At 41.5% G+C, this 18,269-nt stretch overlaps 1 protein-coding gene across 10 annotated transcripts in view; it reads left to right on the top strand.

Annotated features, from left to right (window-relative positions):
* SRBD1 (S1 RNA binding domain 1) overlaps nucleotides 1–18,269 on the top strand; it is a 222,780-nt gene that overhangs the window by 185,722 nt on the left and 18,789 nt on the right. For all 10 annotated transcript variants that reach the window (XM_043543785.1, XM_043543783.1, XM_037895846.2 and 7 more), the window contains 3 exons: nucleotides 5,982–6,088; nucleotides 8,416–8,592; nucleotides 13,623–13,799. In XM_043543785.1, coding sequence (XP_043399720.1) covers nucleotides 5,982–6,088; nucleotides 8,416–8,592; nucleotides 13,623–13,799 — 461 coding nt within the window. The remainder of the gene's footprint in view (nucleotides 1–5,981; nucleotides 6,089–8,415; nucleotides 8,593–13,622; nucleotides 13,800–18,269) is intronic.

Here is an 18,269-nt window from a genome sequence, read left to right as displayed (position 1 = left end):
TCCACCCCCACCCCACAGGGCAACTTATCTTTCTGATTAAGATGCTTTGAGCATGAGGACCAATGTGTGGTGTTAAGGGAGGTCAGTGCATGGGGGGGAAAGCACCAGGCATGAGTTGTGACATGGAAGGCCTTTATGTAGTGTTGGGATGGAAAGGGCTCCCAGAGGTTGGTGGTAATGCCTGTGAGATACTGGCAGAGTTAGCATTGTGTATGAGTCAGGTGAGGAGTGTTCATTTAGGAGGATGGACTGGGGAGTCAGGTGATGTATGGGTTTGCTGTCTGGGTGGGGAGGCAGTTGTCAAACATAGTGTGGTGTGGCTCAAATTTTGACAATAAACAGGTGAAGCATAGTTTGAAAACAGTGATACCACTCTCCATAAAATGAGATTAAAAATCTGATACATTTAATCATATGCACATAGATTGGAGGTGTTGCCCTCCTCGCTTATGCTGTTCTTCTTCTAGTGCTTGCTCATGTCAATTCCATTCTCAGTGTGCGCGTGCCCACGTACGTGGTCGTTGGAGATTTTTGCTTTAGCAGTATCTGTAGGGCCAGCTCTGGCGCCCCCTTGAGTGCCACGGTCATGTGTCGGTATATCAGGTGCTGCAAGCCCTACACCCTCTCAGTTCCTTCTTACATCCCGTGGTGGTTAGTCAGAGCGCCTTTCCTTGAATAGCAAGGGCTATTGGTTTTCATCTCTTCTGACTTCAAGCCTTAGGGCCTTGTAAATAGTTTATAGTAGTTACTGTTAAGTAGTTAAGTGTAGTTACGAATTAGAAGTTAGAGTCCCAGCGGGGACTTTGCCCCAGGCAGGGCGTGCTCCTGTCTCTGGGGTTTAAGCCCTGCACGGACTGTAACAGGCCTATTCCTGTTAGTGACCCCCCCACAGCAGCTGCCTCAAGTACTTGGGAGAATCACATGTGAAGGACAAGTGTCGTATTTGTAAATATTTTCGACCCAGGACTCAGAAAGAGTGGGATATTTGTTTCCAGCTCGCCTCATGGAGGCTACCCTTCGTCCGGCTTCCGAGCCTTCCCACCAAGACTAGTCTAGTACAGCGGACCCTTGCTAGAGCGCGGATTCACATATAGCGCGGTTGCGGAGATGGATCCCAAATTTAAATATTTAAATTGGGATCCATGGTAACGCGGCCCCCGCTATAACGCAGTACCGCGCATGAATCCTAAACCCCGCATTCTAGCGAGGGTCCAGTGTACCTCAGCCTCGGTGTGCAGTGCACCCCTGGCAATGGTGCCCAGAAAGAAAATGAAGAAACGCAGCTCCCTGGCACAGGGCAAGGAAGGCCATGGGGCATCGGGCAAAGGACTCACTTTGGGCCACCCTGCACTCCAGAGCCACGTGGACGTGCCTCCCCGGTCAGGGCCCTTAGCTGCTTAAAGGATCCACGACTGTCTCCTGGGAGCGGCAGGAGACCCAAACTTCTGGTGGCAGCAATGCCTTCCCAAGCTCCCCTGGTGCCAAGAGAGCAGAGGTCTCTGCCCACAACACTGATCCTCCCACTCCAAACACCAGTCTCCGGTGGTGACGATCAGCAGGCAAACCGGTGTTAATGGCCCTGCCATGGTCACCAGAAGAGGATTCCTCCAGCCCAGGAGGGCAGTTCAGTCCCTCGCCAAGACCCCACCGGTGCAAATGGGCAACTGAGGCCACATCAATGTCTATGGTGCCGGATTGGCAGCATGGCCAGCGCAGTGGCCTTATCGGAGGGGGTGGGGCATGCCGGTGATGACGATGTCCTCTTCGCACCGCTCATCTGCCTATAATCAGCATGGACGCATGTCCCCTGGAATGATGGTTGACACATGAAGGGATATAAAAATCTTTAGCGCATCTGGCACATAAATATCTTGCGACGACGGTTACAACAGTGCCATGAGAACACCTGTTCTCACTTTGAGTGGACTTGCAGGCTCTAAAATTTTACATTTTTTTAATGCAGTTTTTTTGTACATAATTCTACATTTGTAAGTTCAACTTTCATGATAAAGAGATTGCACGACAGTACTTGTATGAGGTAAATTGAAAAATACTATTTCTTTTGTTTTTACAGTGCGAATACTTGTATTAAAAATAAATCTAAAGTGAGCAATATACAGTTTGTATTCTGTGTTGTAATTGAAATCAATATATTTGAAAATATAGAAAACATCCAAAAATATTTAAATAAATGGTATTCTATTATCAACAGCGCGATTAATCGCGGTTAATTTTTTTTAATCGCTTGACAGCCCAACTAATTTTTTAAAATTAATCACTTTGTTAGAAACATAAATTGACATCTCTTCTATTGCATTCAAAATATGTCTCACAGTGTGGGTGAGAAGTCTTTCCAATGCTGTCGGAGGAAGCAATGCCAGTCAGAGGCTGTGTCTCCAGAAGAGTTTGCTGCAATTCACAACTGGGCACCTTCCACAAGCCTGATTTTCTCCGAGTTAGGGATGGCCTGTAACTAAGGCTGCAAGTTTGTCACTGATTCCGTGACTTCTGCAGCGGCTAGTGTGGCTGGCCCAGGGGCTGCCTGAGCAGCTCAGGCAGCCCCCGGGCCAGCCGCACCGGCCGCTGCTGGGGCAGTCTCAAGCCACCGCTCGCCCCTCCCCCCCAGCAGCAGTGGGAGTTTGGGTGTGGGAGGGGGCTCAGGGTTGGGGCACGGGAGTGGGTGAGGGGTCTGGGCGGCACTTGCCTTGGGGGGCTCCCAAGAAGCAGCAGCTTGTCCCTCCCTCAGCTCCTAGGCGGAGGCACCATCAGATGGCCAATGGGAGCTGTGGAGCCAGTGCTCTGGGCAGAGGCAGTGTGCAAAGCTGTCTGGATGCGCCTCCGCCTAGGAGCTGAGGGAGGGACATGTCTCCATTTCTGGGGAACAGCGTGGAGCCAGGTAGGGAATCTGCCAGCCCTGTCAAAAAAAAACCCTCCCCCACACCAGCAGCAGCAGGGGTTCTGGGCCGTGCGCCGCCGCCACCCCCCCCTTGCACCAGCGGAGGCCTTGAGCTGCTCCCCCCAGAGCACCTGCGCCGCCCCTCCCCCCCAGGGCATCTGCAGCACCTCCGGGCCATCTCCCCCTGCAAGATTTAGTCAGGGATGTATAGAACAAGTGATGGACAAGTTGTGAATTTTTGTTTACTGCCCGTGACCTGTCCATGATTTTTACTAAAAATACCCATGACTAAAACGTAGCCTTACCTATAACTAAGGTTTTAGTCATGCTGTCCGTAGAAGAGGGGCAGCCCTACAATTTTTGCTTATCTATATCCATCACATTCACACTCACTTTCCATGCATCCGTTCACTCCCATGTATGCTGTAGATACCCATTCTAAGTGGTTCATCTGTAGTATATTGAGGTATTAAAGAGGAGCTAGTGCGTGTCTTTTTCTTTTTATTGGTAGTTGTAGAGCTATTTAAGTAGGTGTTAAGCTGTACACAGCGGACAAAGCTAAGGCATGCTTACAAATAAAATTATTGGGCCTTCTGCAAGAGAAATATGTCCTGACACCTTTAAAGGGGTTTCTCATTTCTTTCCTCTCTCACTTTGCTCACCAACATATTTTAAAACATGGATCTCAGCCACAAGTCAAACATACAACCTTGGGTATAAAGGTAATGTGGTATGGGTGATGGTAAGCATTATTGAGGAACTAATAGTGGTTCCATAGTGAGGGTTGCAGTGGGATTTTGCCTTTGACAGCCCTTAATTCTTAAATTCTAATATGAAGCTGAAACACACCGACTTGTTTTTAAAAAAGTGATAAATGCAAAGCACACTTTGAGAGGCCTATGAATTTTTAGTCATTGGCAATTGTTCCTGGAAAAAGAAATCAAATAAAACACTTCACAGAATTTTTTAATGTTTGCTCTCACTCGCTAAATTTGTTCTCCATTTAACAAACAAGCTACAACAGGCACCAAAGTTCCGCTTTGAAGCCAGAAGACCATGAGTTCAAGTTTCACCCCTTCTTTTGGTGGAGGTAATTCTGTGCACTTTACAATCCTTGCTATTGATCAAGGCTTCAGATTCCATCCCCCTGTGTTACCGATGATGTAACTGAGTACTGTGTCTGAAATGTCATGTAATACTTCTAGCAGAGCTGGGGATCGAAACCAGGACACTGTGGCCAAATCAAGTTTCATCCACACAGACATACAGCCTCTCAGAAAGATTAGGCCAAATGTGGGTGGTTACATTCCCTGTTGTTTGGGGCTACTTCTGCATATGCAGCTCTACAAATTACTCCCCAGGGGATTCTTCGCCATTAATGTTCTGTGCAGAATTTCCTTTTTCTTGCAGAATTGGTGCTACAGAGCTGCTGGTCACCACTAGAAGCTACTGGACCCAGCAGATCCCAGCTCACAAATACAGGACACTGCCGATGGGGAGGGGGAACTGGAGGGTTCTGGGCAGCCGCAGTTCCTGGCACGCCCTGAAGGAAGGAGTTGGCGTGCAGGAAACTCTGTACAAGCCCAAGAACCACCATCAGACTGTTTCTCCCTCTGGATCCGTGGACTCTGTGAGGGAGGGTATGCAGGTGTCTGGGCTCAGGGGGCACTCCATGGCTGGGCTCTGGAGGAGAGAGTGTGTAGGCGTCTGTCATATGAGTGTTCCTTTGATCTACTTATATCATGTCAGTTTATTAATACATTTGTGGCGATTAGTGTACATTACAATATGATTAGCTCTAATAAGGAGGGTGACATTGCGACAGGATTTGGTTATGATATTAACTATTATTTAATGAATGACAAATATGACTAGATGGAGCCTGATGCTGGTGGCATGTCATATTTAATTATAATAACTTTAAAAGAGCTGAATGGCTTGGAAGATAAAATATAGTACTGGACAAAATATCTGGGATCTTGGCTTGAATCCAAGATGATGTCCTAAATAAATGCATCACAAAACCACTACAGATCAACTCAGATTTATATGAGTGACTTATAAGAACCCTAGAGCAAAGGCAACATTGTGATTAAATTAGCTCGTACATTTAGAAAGGATTCTCCCTTCAGGTCAAACTTCTAAGCATTGGTGGGCTCATGGAGAAGTTCACATTGTTGTGGATTGAAGTAAAACTTCAGCATCTAGAGTTTCATAACTTTTTATCTTTAAAAAGATAATTAAATTAATTAAAACAAAGAAAAAATATGCAAACAAATGAAAAGCTAGAAGAATTTTCAGTAGTGCTACTGTAGTGAAGGATCTGCTAATCTTCTGAATATAGCCATTTACAATTAGACGTATTTTATTGATGCAGGTTTGAAATTTAGCCTTTGTGTTTTCAGACCTAATGTAATATCTGGTTTACTCTTATAGGGTAATGAATAATAAGCTGTTCTATAACAACATGAAGATTAGTTGTCAAAAAAGGAAAATTTGACAGGCACTTACTATATACTTACCCCACTGCAGTGTGCACAAATGTGGCATTCTTGTGTGCAAATATGTCCAATTATTATCCAGAGATATTAATTTGAAAATTTTGTCCTACCTGTCTTTTTAATAATTTTTAAATCAGATTTTAGAGTAAGGGGGTAACTGTCAGACTAACCAAAACTATATTTAGAGGTATATATAATAAAATACAATGTTAATTCTATTTTTTTAACTGTTTTGTGTGTGTGTTTCATTAAATTTTGATTTTAAATAAGACAGGAAAACAGTGCAGTAAAAAAAATGGTTTAATATAACAGGGAATAGAATATACTGCATATTCTAGGAATTTGGCACACAATAGAGTTCTTGCAAAGAGCTATTAAGGAACATTAAGAAACATCAGTGGGCTACGGTAACTTTACAATAGAAAAAGTGGTATTAAATTAGAGGTCCCTGTATTGTTGTTTCTTATGTTGACAGTATACTAGCAAATGTTTTATTAAATTGCCATTGTCTGCAGTTCTCATTTATCTCGTTTATGCATGTTCCAATATTTCAGTAACCCTATATCTGTATTTTTGTGTCTCAGCATGACGTCTCACAGACTTTGCTCAAAGCAACTTTGGACAGTGTGGTTGAGGAGTGTGTCAGCTTTGTAGGAGTAGATATTAACATCTGCTCAGAAATACTATTAAGGTGGGTTGAATACTTTCCTATTCCAGTAATTACATGGCTTTGGATCACAGAGTCTGTGTTTAGTCTTCCATCCGACTCAAACTCAGCTGGAGCAAATGGCTCTTGTGTTAAACTTCCAATTACATGAAAATGACATATTAAGACAGTATTTCACTGGAGTATTAAGGGTCAGCTTTTTGAAAGGGGAGATGTGGTTCTGCAAGGTAAAACCATTCTTCTGAGGGAGACAAATATTTTCAAAATCATAACTTGTAGCATAAAACAAACACAGCAATCAAATATAACATGGCATAATAAATATGATATTAATATTGCAAAGGAAGGGATTTCCAAATGTTTGTTCTGTCTGTCAGAAGATGGCTTTACAGATTATAGCAAGTAAAACTGGTTGAAAAACAGAGAAAATTCTGGAAAATTTTCATGAAAAATGTACCCCTTTTTCACTGTGAACATTTTAAAAAATTATACTAGCTCTGTAATGTACTGGAAAATATTATGTTTTTTGTGGAAGATTTTGTGAAAGTGTATCTAATTGTCTTTGTTGAGAAATCAAAATTCAGAAATTTTCAACCATCTAGTCCAATGGACTGTTAAAAATAAACAGTGGGAGAAGTTCATGCCCATAACCATAGAAATGTAGGACTGGAACAAGTCATCTTGTCCAGTCCCCTGCCCTGAGGCAGGACTAAGTATTCTCTTCTAGACCAATGCTACTCAAAGTGGTGGTCGCGGGCCGGTGCCGGTCCGCGAACCATCGGCTGCTAGTTTGTGCGCACGTTGGAAAACAAAATTGCCCGTCCCCCACATCAGATAGCTTGAGAAGCACTGTTCTAGACCATCTCTGACACGTGTTTGTCTAACCTGTTCTTAAAAACCTATAATGACAGACACTCCACAGCCTTCCTAGGCAATTTATTCCAGTGCTTAACTACCCTTACAGTTAAGAAGTTTTTCCTAATGTCCCTTGCTACAACTTAAGCCCATTACTTCTTGTTGTGTCCTCAGTGATTAAGGAGAACAATTTATCACCCTCCTCTTTATAACAACCTTTTATGTACTTGAAGACTATCATCATGTTGTCCTGTCTCTTCTTCTCCTCCCCCCTCCGTACGCTCTTCGGCTTCTGTGGGCTTATCTGCACGGCTCTACAGAGATGCAAGTTGTAGAGTGCATTAGCATGTTGCACTCTGTTTCAAACAGGGCTACATTAACGCGCACTAGGTACCTTGTAGTTCATGCCAGCAGGGTCTACATGGGGCACTCAGAGCACAAATGCTCTGCAGTTCACGCCCCTTATAGCGCACACTGAGGCACTGTGTCGAAAAGCAGAGAGTATCCCTGAGACCTAAGTTGTAGAAAACAGTGCATCCCAGACAGGCTGATTACAAGCATTGCTTACTGCTCAGGTGTGTGTTATGTTAAATGTGTTTATCATCACCTGTTGTATTTACAAGGCATGTTATATCTCTGCAGGCATTAGAAGTTAGATATGTTCTCTGAGGCCGACTAAAGATCAGTGGAAATTTTGTGAGCTGTGTATTTAAGGTATATACCTTTGTCATCAAGAAGAGCTGTTGAAGCCAATGTGAAATGAGAGTACGTCAGAGTGCATTGTGGAACTTTCAGTGAACTGTCGCAGGTTCCATGTTTTGAGTTAGTATGCAATAAGTTAGTTCATTGGAGAGTCTAACACCCTGACTTGCCATGCACTATCCACTGCCTGGACAAGAGCTTAAAATCATGATCTACTTCTTAACATTTCTAAGAATGACTTGCCAAAATTTCCATTCTTAATTAGTAGTATTTTTACTTTGTGAGTTGTTACGTTTCAAATTCTCCTTATAATTCTGATATTTCAGCAATGCTGAGTTTGTCAATCTATTCCAACTTTTGTTGCATGAAGGATGAGACTGTTTTGGGGAAATTTTTCTTCTCTTTGCTATTTTGTGTCTTTCGCATCAATTTCAGGTGCTATTTCTTTAGGAACAACTAGCAGTGACACTCCATGAAGAATTCTCTGCTTCCATTCACTTAGAACCTGAATGCAGATTTGGATCTGATCCTGCAGAAATATCCTCCCACACAGACCCTTATATCCAGATAGTCCAGAGTCTTGTTGGCTTCAGTGGGATCCTTTTGCAGGATCATGTGAAGATGGATCCTTCAGCCTTTGGTCTTGCACTACTTTTGCAAACAGTTTAGTGTATTGACATTTGAGTTATCTGGCCCAGATTTCCTGGAGCAGTTTGTATCCTTGCTTTTAATTTGTATCTGCACTAGTCATTATTTATTTGTAACTAATATATTTTGAAAACTTTGCCTCTCAGACATATTGCAGGACTGAATGCTAATAGGGCTAAAAATATAATTGAATGGCGAGAAAAGAACGGACCATTTATAAGTCGGGAACAGCTCAAGGAAGTTAAAGGACTGGGTCCAAAATCCTTTCAACAGTGCGCTGGATTCATCAGGTTTAACCAAGAATACATAAGAACCTTTTGCAGGTAATTACTAAGGTGTGAATTAAACTCAGTAACAACCATGCATTCTAAAGCCCATTCCTTCTCAAAGCAGCAACCAAGCAGAGCTGACTGAGTGTCTAATGGGTTTGTTGACTATAGCTAAGGCTAAGATTTTGTCATGGATATTTTTAGTAAAAGTCATGGACAGGTCCCGGGCAATAAAGATAAATTCACGGAAGCCCATGACCTGTCCCTGACTTTTACTAAAAATATCCATGACAAAATGGGAAGCGGCTCGGCAGCTGCAGAGTGGCTGGGCGTGTCAGGGCCCCGACCACCTGTGGGGACTCAGAGCTCCAAGGTCCCCCTGCTCCCCGCCGTGGCGGGAAGTTGCAGGGTCCTCCTTCCCTGGCGACAGAGAGCTGCAGGGATCCCCCTGCTTCTGCCACAGTGGGGAGCTGCCAGGGATCCCTCTGCCCCACTGTGGTGGCCAGGGAGCTGCCGGGGAACCCCCTGCTCTGCCCTGGCCGGGGGGAGCTGCGGGGATCTCCCTGTCGTGGCTGGCAGGGAGCTGTGCGTACCCCCATTGTCCATGGCGGCTTGGGGGCCCATTGCCTCAGGCGGTGGGTGGCGTACCGCACAGCTCTTTGCCACTACGGTGACGGCAGGGCCCTTCAGTTCCCAGCCACCAGGGCTGAAGTCACAGAGGTCTTTGGAAGTCACGGATTCTGTGACCTCCGTGACAAAATTGTAGCCTTAGCTATAGCGCATTATTGTGAATTAGGATTCCTGGATTTTACTCCTTGGTTTACTCCTTGCCACTGACTCATTGGTGACCTTGGGCAAATTCATCTGTAAGATACTGATAACTCACAGGGGTGTTTTTAATGCATAATTGTTTATAAATTACATCAATATTCTTGGAAGGCAGGTGCTGTGGAAGTGCGATGATGGGTGGTAGTCAGTGTGAGAATCCAGGATCTTCATTCTCAGACATTTTTAATCTTGTCATCTGGGCAGGAAAGATTGGTTAGATTGTCCGTTCTTTGGGGCAAGTACTGTCATTTTTTAATACCGGTGTGCTGTACCTCACATGCACGATGGGGCCCCAATCCCATTGGTGTCACTACTGCAGAACCAATTATTAATAATAAAAATGATGTTAACAGAGAAGGCAGGCATATGTCAATATTTTGTCAAACAGCGCAGTAGTGGAGTGTTAAGAGCATTGTGTATTATATTTTCCTAACGGAGGCCAGGAGCCTAATCCTGATATCAGATAAACAGATGCCTATCAATGCAAGTCTTGCAAAATCAGGTGCTGCATTGAAAGACCTGAGTCAAAATTAGGCCCTGACTGCAGTGCCTCTGTAACATTTCTGGTGGGCCCAACCAATAAAAGATATGCTGTAGTGGATCAGAAGCCAGTACATTATTTTTGTTCTCTCTGTCACTAGGCCATCAGCATTAGAGCTTTATTTGTGCTAGTTCCCATGTTTTATATTTGGCAAATTAACAAAAACATAGCAGTTCTCACTTAAAATATTGATTTGAAAAAAGTTTAACAGTCTAAACTTCTTTCTGGGATTCAAGAGCTTGAATCGCTCCACTGATGGAAACCAATGTGTGAGTGGTGTAGGGCCCAGAGCTGTTCCACACTGCCACAACGGTGGGCAGCGCTGGGCAGGTCGTGGCCTGGGAACAAAGATATGAGATGAGCAATTCATATCTAGGGAGACTTCATTCTGAGAAATCAGATGATGCCCTAATCATCATAATTTAAAGCTGCCCTCACTTGGTGGAATCACCAGGGAAGGGTGGCAGTGACAAAAGCACAGCTCACATAAGGGCAAGTCTCTTTTCTTGTCTTCCTCCCAGCACAGGATGTAGCTGCACCACTCAGGCAGATGGTGTGTCCAGTTAGTACTCCCTTTACCAGTAGGGACAATCAAGGCCTAGAGCTATTTGTGACTTTGCAGCTTGTTCAATATCTGAATAGTTCTTAAAAATCTCTAGAAATAGTTGATTGAACTTACTTCATTGAGAATGTAGGCTATAACTAGTATATTTCATAAATGAGTTATAAAATGCCTAGTGACTATTCTGAAGTGGTAATAATTTTAACCATAAGTTTTGTAGTGTTCCAAACATTTTCAAACTACTTTATTTTGGCGTGGGGTTTCCCGGGGTTTCCCAGGTTTTGTCTTAGCTCTGGTTTGAGCAAAATCATGTCAGCTAGTTGAGTGAAAAAATATTTTTAACCATCTGATCTCACTGCTCATATAACTCATAATCATCTGACACCTAAACACTTCTGATTTGGATTGTTCTGTAGATTTCACTGAGACAAAAAAAATAAAGCTATAAAGGTATAAAGTTCCAAAATAGATAAATCTGCAAAACTTTTCAATTTCAGACATTTTCAGGCTCCATTAAAGATAGCTGTTAAGACACTCAAGTCCAGTCCATTTTCAAAAGTGGTAGAGTTACTAAAGCCTGCAAGCTGCACAGGAACTTAATAGGTTAGTCAAAAATGACTCTGTTAAGGACATCTCTGTTGTAGTTGTTGTGGGTAAGGACCCTGTAGAGCTGATAAGCTCTGCATGGAAGAGACTTACAGGAATCTTTTAGCATAAGCCTAGGGTCAAGGAATTTACAAGTACTTAAATAGCTCTGGATTATTTTCCCCTTTAAAAACAAAACAAACAAAAAGTGGAGAATGAAATAGAAAAATCTCATACCAGTGCAGCTGTGATGGGTTGGATCACAGAAAACCCCTTGGGAACTGCTAACTGATGTGTTGAGTTGAGACAACTTCTGAGCCATTTCCCCTGCCAGTTTGGGACTTGAGAACACTGCCTGGTTTGAGCCAGACACACTAGCCTGCTGCTAACCCAGGTCCAGATCTGAACAATGACCCATAAACTGCAGGCTTAACTGAAAATAGCTTAAGAAATGTTCCTGTCTCTAACACTCAGATGCCCAGTTCCCAGTGGGGTTCAAAACCAAATAAATCTGTTTCACCCTGTGTAAGCTTATACAGGATCAACTCATAAATTGTTCGCCCTCTATAACACTGATAGAGAGTTATGCACAGCTGTTCTCCCCCCGCCCCGCCCCCCACCCCGGTATTAATACATACTCTGGGTTAATTAATAAGTAAAAAGTGAATTAATACAAAAAGTAGGATTTAAGTGGTTCCAAGTAGTAACAGACAGAACAAAGTAAATTACCAAACAAAATAAAGTAAAACACACAAGTCTATGCCTAATACAGTAAGAAAGTGATTATAGATGAAACCTCACCCTCAGAGATGTTCCAGTAAGCTTCTTTTACAGACTAGCCTCCTTCTAGTCCGGGTCCAGCAATCACTCACACCCCGGTGGTTACTCTCCTTTGTTCCAGTTTCTTTCAGGTATCCTTTGGGGATGGAGAGGCTATCTCTTGAGCCAGCTGAAGACAAAATGGAGGGGTCTCCCAGGGGTTTAAATAGACTTTCTCCTGTGGGTGGACATCCCTCCCTCTCCCTGTGTAGAGTCCAAGCTACAAGATAGAGTTTTTTATGACTCAGAACTTACAGGTAGTAGCCATGGTTCACATGCTACCTTGAAAGTCCTCAAGTAGACTTCTTATGTGGATTGGAGCCATCCAAGATCCATTGTCCATTAAGTGTTTCTTGATTGGGCACTTAACTTGCAAATTCCTTTCTAAAGAAGCTGCCCAAATGCCTTACTAAGGCTACTTAAAATCAAACAAGTACACAGCCAATATTCATAACTTTGAATGCAAAAATGATACATGCATACAAATAGGATGAATATATTCAGTAGATCATGACCTTTGCCGAGATATGTTACATGGCGTATGTAGCATAAAACATATTCCAGTTATGTCTATTTACATTCATAAGCATATTTCCATAAAGCATTATGGGGTGCAACATCACAGCAACATTCAAGATTAAATATCAACTATTGAAAAGTCTGGAATGTTTTAACAAAACAGAACAAAATAAGTTACCCCATAACATTAACTTAGCCATATTGTATCTATCTATCATATTGTATCTATTGTATCTCCTTACAAGCCATAGCATAGGGACCATGGCTGCGGGGTGGGAGGATGAGTGATTGGCAGGGCTACAGCATGTAGCTCTGCAGACATTCTGGGTAGCACTTCTCCCACAGGGCTGTCTAAATTACACCAGGGGAGCTCTGACCCTGGAGCAGCCGAGGATTGGAAGGGCACAAACATGGCTTAAGGCCACTGCAGGCTTTCCACCCCCATACCTTGGCCTGCTCCTCACAATATCACCCTAGGTGTATTTCTCTGGGAGATAGACTTCTAAACAGTAATATATTACTGTAGTGTCTGGCTCCAAAGGATGACAAAAATATTCTGTTTAATTTATAGTATATGGATGCTCCCACTTCTGCAGTGCTTTCCATCTGCAAATCTGAAAGTTTTATAAATATTAATGAAGTAGTCCTCACAGCACCCTGTGAAGTAGGGAAATAGAACTGCCCCCATTTTACAGACTGAGAAACTGTGTGTCACATGACTTGCCCAAAGGTACACAGTCTGTGGCAAAACTGGAAGTCAATTGTTTTGTGCTTAGCACCAAGATTTATTTCTAAGTAAGTCCTCTACTCTAATTTAACATGTTAAATCAGTGTGGTTTTGTTTGTTTCATTTGTTGCTATTTTCTATTGCCTGTAACCATGTAATCCCTGCATTGTTCAGCAGTTGGATGCAACAGAGAGAGACACTTCCCATAACTTTTTAAGCGGACTTGTGAATGTGCTGCTGTGCCATTTTAATACTTCTTAACAAAGGCTCGTATGTTCACATTCTGAATAGTTTATATTGAGTATCATATTATGCTTTTACTCTCTCCCTCCCATGAGAAGGAGCCAGAACACAATCTTATTTTGTAATTTTTAAAAAATGAGTGATTAAGGGCTGAATATTTATGGAATGAACAAATTGCAAAAGCTGATCACTGTCTGTGTGTGTGGGCACTTGTAAGGGTGTTCATATACCAAGAACTGTGTCTCTTTGAATTTTGACAGCAATCAGCAAACTAAGCTTGCAGCAGAAGGTCATGCACTTATGGCTAAAGCAGATGTTCAAGTCACAAGCGAAAAACAGGGCAAAAAAAAGAGGAATCCAGCAGCAAACATTGTAGTATGGCCAAATCCTTTGGACCAAACTTGTATCCACCCAGAGTCATATGACATTGCAAAGAGGTAAGCAATGGCAGAGTTTCTGAGCTGTTTATGAAATTAGTCTTTTAAACAGTAAGCTGTGATTTTTCTTACATAATGGAGAAATTTCTTAAAGTTTTGGGGACCCAAAATACATGTGTTAATGTATGTGTGCGTTAATCTCACCCTTCCCCAAAAGAGGGAGTTCTCATGTGAGTGAAGGACTTGGAATCTATTTTGTTTGTCCTCTTATAGGTTTTCTCATTTTTCAAAAAAGGGCTACTTTCAGAAAATTAAATAGTGTGTTTTTGTAATTTTATTTCAGTGAGGAAAATGTGTTCCAAAATTTACCTAGAACACACAGAGTGCACTAGTGAACTTAAGGTGCCCTTATAGTGTATCTTTGGACATACCGACTATTACAATACTAGCGAATTTTCTTCCCACTAGCCCTGTCACTTTTTCTTCCAAGTGTGACTCTCATCACCTTGCCACCAATACTGAGCCCCTTCCTGTCCATTTGCCAGCTCCGTTATGCCACACCCCATAACATGCAGGTTCTCTGATTGATCAAGTGCAGAAGCAAACTGCTGATTGTTCTGTAAATCTGAAAAATTGTCGCTTTGTCCCAGCCCCATCTTGTATATTATGGGAATAAATAAAAAAGGCAGTGTTTGCATTTTCTGTAACCTAATTTTTTGTGCAGTATTATTTCCCTTCCATTTTTCTCCATACATTTAAATTCTCCTGCAATACCACCAAGTGATGATAGTAGTAGGTGTAGAATTCTTTTCAGCAAATCTGTGGGAGTTAAACTAGGTGTTACTGCTGCTGGATGTGACCACTTTATACCTGGCAAACACATTTCAGTGTCTCTGATTGTGCCCAGCCTCGCTTGGCAGTATCTCAGTGGAACCTTCAGCACCTTACTATTCATGAGAGCAAAGAGGGGCCGTTTGTTAGTAATAAATCTGGTTTCAGAGAAGTTTACACTGTAATCCAGAAGCCCTCATTTCAGGTAAGTGTAACTTGTGCTTAGCAAAGTAAACTAACAGAAAAAGTGTCTAGTTAATACTGAATGTATTATAGATTCTGGTCTCCATACAGTCTTTGCTTAAAGGTAATTGAACCAGGGTTTTCTTTATTCTTAAAAGTAGTTCAAATCATGCTATGGTACTAAAGAATCACGAATTGCAAATTAATACAGTGTGTTAATTTGTTGGCTAGTCTAAGCATAAGAGCAATTTCCTTCTAAATAAAACAGACTTTGTTCAATAAAGATTGACCATTAAAATAAATGTGTATATGTTTGAGTATGTGTATACACACATTTGTGAATGTGTCATTATCATTAGCCTTTAAAATTAAATTCTGATCTTGCCAGGTGCTAAGTAAGATGTCTATATTAAATTCCAAATACTTGGAAGTTTTAGCATGGGACCTTTTGCTGAGAGAGGAAAATGTTTTTTCTTGCAGGTTACAAAAAACAGTAATTCAGAGGCCATGTGTGCCTCCCTTGTTAGGGGGCAAAGCAGCTGGTAAATGCTTACTTAAGATGTAATCTCCTCTATCATCACCCTATGGTTGAAATTAGACTCTGCCTGTCCTCATGAGAAAACATTATCTCCTCCTATAAACTAAGTAGTGCCTATTTATTTTTTAAATTGAACAGGTACTTTTCGTAAACTATACTGGAATTAATTTAAGTGGCAGTTAGATGTTTCGGGGTTCTTGTGAACTCTTTGATTTCACTGTGTCCAGAGGAACAAGTTTGTGTTTTCTATGTTATTAAGTAGGATGGTTACATTCAAAAAATAAAAACATTTAAAGTTAGATAATTTTAGATAAGATCATATTCCATATTTAAAGTAATGTTGTAATACTCTAATAAGTACTTGGCACTTCTATAATATCTTACTAGAAGGTCACAATCAGTGCACACTTCGTTGCTTCCGTAGGCCGAGTGCATTGCAGACACTAGGGGCTCCTTGGATTACTTCATTCTCCTCCTGAGCATGACCTTCCCATCCCATTCTATTTCAGGGACTCCTTGTAACCCCCACCCCATCCCCTCCCTCCTGCCATGGGCTCCATCTATGTCCCCTTCCCCAGTACTAGGGTCCCCCATTCTCCCTATATGTCAGAGACTTTGTGTCCCCCTTTTCCCCTTGCCCCCCATACTGCAGTCCCCATTCTCCCTTTTCTAGGGGTTCTGTGTGTGTCCCCCGTTCTCCCTTTCAGTTTTTCTGATTTTTCACCAAAATCGATAGGATTCTGGCCATTGATGAGTAGAAGAACGTTCCCTGAAATTTTGGAATGAATCAGCTGCAATGTCCAAAAGTTATCATGTTACAGAGAAACAATGAGAAACGTCCCTGAGTTGACTGTTAGACCTCATTTCACTTGGCAAATCAGAACATCTCAAAACATTAAAGAGATTTTGTTAGATTTAAAAATAAGTATTGTTAAAAGTAATACTGTACATTTAAAAATGAAATAATTTTTAAACTCTAATTACCTGTCTGCATTCATGCTGTTTATTTTTGTTTTACATTTCATTCAGTTTGAAAACTGAACAGAGACTATTTAGTTTCACTTTTGCCTATAGTCAATTTCACTTTCTGGTTCTCCTGTTAATAGTATAATTAAGACCCACATCACCTATTTAAATTTGAGAGGAATATAGAAGGAACACTTCTGGAAACAGAAGTGCAGCCATTTTTTGTGTGGAATACAACACTTATGTAATAGTATGCTGCACCACCATAAACCAAAGAAAGACAGAAAATAAAGAATAGTAGATCTTTATTCTTATTTACATCAAGGCCCCTTTATACTATTCTTGCTGTGGAAAGTGGAGTGTAGGAATTTTAGTATAAATAAGAATCTTAATCACCATATCCAGTTGAAATTCCAGAGGGATTACCTGATTTAGAATTTGGCTGGGACCCCAGGGTTAGCACATCTTATAAAAAGTGTCATGGAGTCTTTAATTGACAGAAGTGGTGAGGACCTTAGTTTGATATCTGATCCATAGGCTAGTGCTTGCTAACATCATATGAGGTACTGTCTTTGCAGTTATTCAGAGGAAAGACTGCCACCTACTGAATCACCAGCTCTACTTTTTTCTTTATCTGTATTTTGAAAGATTGTAAAGAAAACAGCACTTTAAAAATAGCTTATAACCTGTGTAATTAATTAGAATTCATAAAACAGCTTTTCTAGGCTCATTCTGGTTTGTTGGGTAAATATGGTTTAAGGATAAAATTCTACTAAATACTTCACACTTCAACATTGGTTAAGTGTATGGGACCTAATCCAATGCCCCTTGATGTCAATAGAAATGGTCTCATTGACTTTAGTGAGCTCTGGATCACACGGAGGACATAATTCTTCATTGCTGAATCTATGTTCATGAAAAAGCAACTGAAAGATAATGGACTAAATTCTACTTGCATTACTGATATGAGTAGCCCTGTTGACATCAATCAAAGTAATTGCCTGGAAACAAATTCTGTTTTTAAAGATGTTGATCGTTTCAAAAAACTTTGGAAATCTGCTATAGATCAAAAACATTTTCATGGTTAATTTTTGTATGATAAATTCCTAATGTGCGCTAGAGCCATTGAGAACATTGGATGAGGATTAAAATGAGTGGTTTAATTTGTCTATAAAACTGAAATTCATTTCACCGCAACTGTATTTTTCCCCAGTAGAATTGAGTAAGGTTTTTTTTTCCATATGCAGCTAGAGATCAATCTTGTTGTTCGGCAGAACAACCTGCAAGAGTAATGGGGTGCTTCTGGGAATTCTGCCATGAAGTAAACAAAACAGCAGTGTCATAAGACTTCTCACAGTCTGTAAGATAAACATACTTATTCTGAGTATTCTATTATTAAATGGAATCCAACAGTTCTTTTCACTGTACTGGCAAATGCTGGGACACTGTGCCAAGTACCTTAAGTTCTACCTCCTTCCTCTAGTGATGTGTCCCCCTGATAGAATCGGAACCGTGCAAACCAGGGAGGTAATTGAAAGAGCACAGAGACAAATGTTCAGTGGCAGAAAGTGGAGATTGGGAAGTCCACCTTTCTGCTGCTGCCTCCCTCCCTGGAAAGCGCAATTTTCTGTTACCATCTCCCAGGGCATCATCTCCTGCCCTTAGCTCTGGCTCCTTAGGGGGTGAAATTCAGTTACATAAAAGCTGTGATACTGCCCATTAGCTGTTGATTTCTACTCTGTAACAGGCATTGGCTGTTGAGTCTACTCTTGTAACAGTCATCCCTAGCCCTTGCCTCAGCAAATTTAAAAGATGTGATCTAAACATAAATAATCACTTCTTAAAATAACACCCAGCTGAGGCCCAATTCAGCAAAGCATTTAACTTCACACTCTTCATTTCAATGAGACTTAAGTATGTGCGTAATATTAAGCATATGATTAAGTTTATTGTTGAATCCAAACCTGAGTGTTGATAACAAAAAGCATTATAGATACAGAAAATATGGTTGA

The sequence above is a fragment of the Chelonia mydas genome, chromosome 3, assembly GCF_015237465.2.
Source record: "Chelonia mydas isolate rCheMyd1 chromosome 3, rCheMyd1.pri.v2, whole genome shotgun sequence".
Taxonomy (NCBI): Eukaryota; Metazoa; Chordata; order Testudines; family Cheloniidae; genus Chelonia; species Chelonia mydas.
The sequence above is the reverse complement of the archived record's forward strand: the minus strand, read 5'-3'. Positions and strand labels throughout refer to the sequence as shown.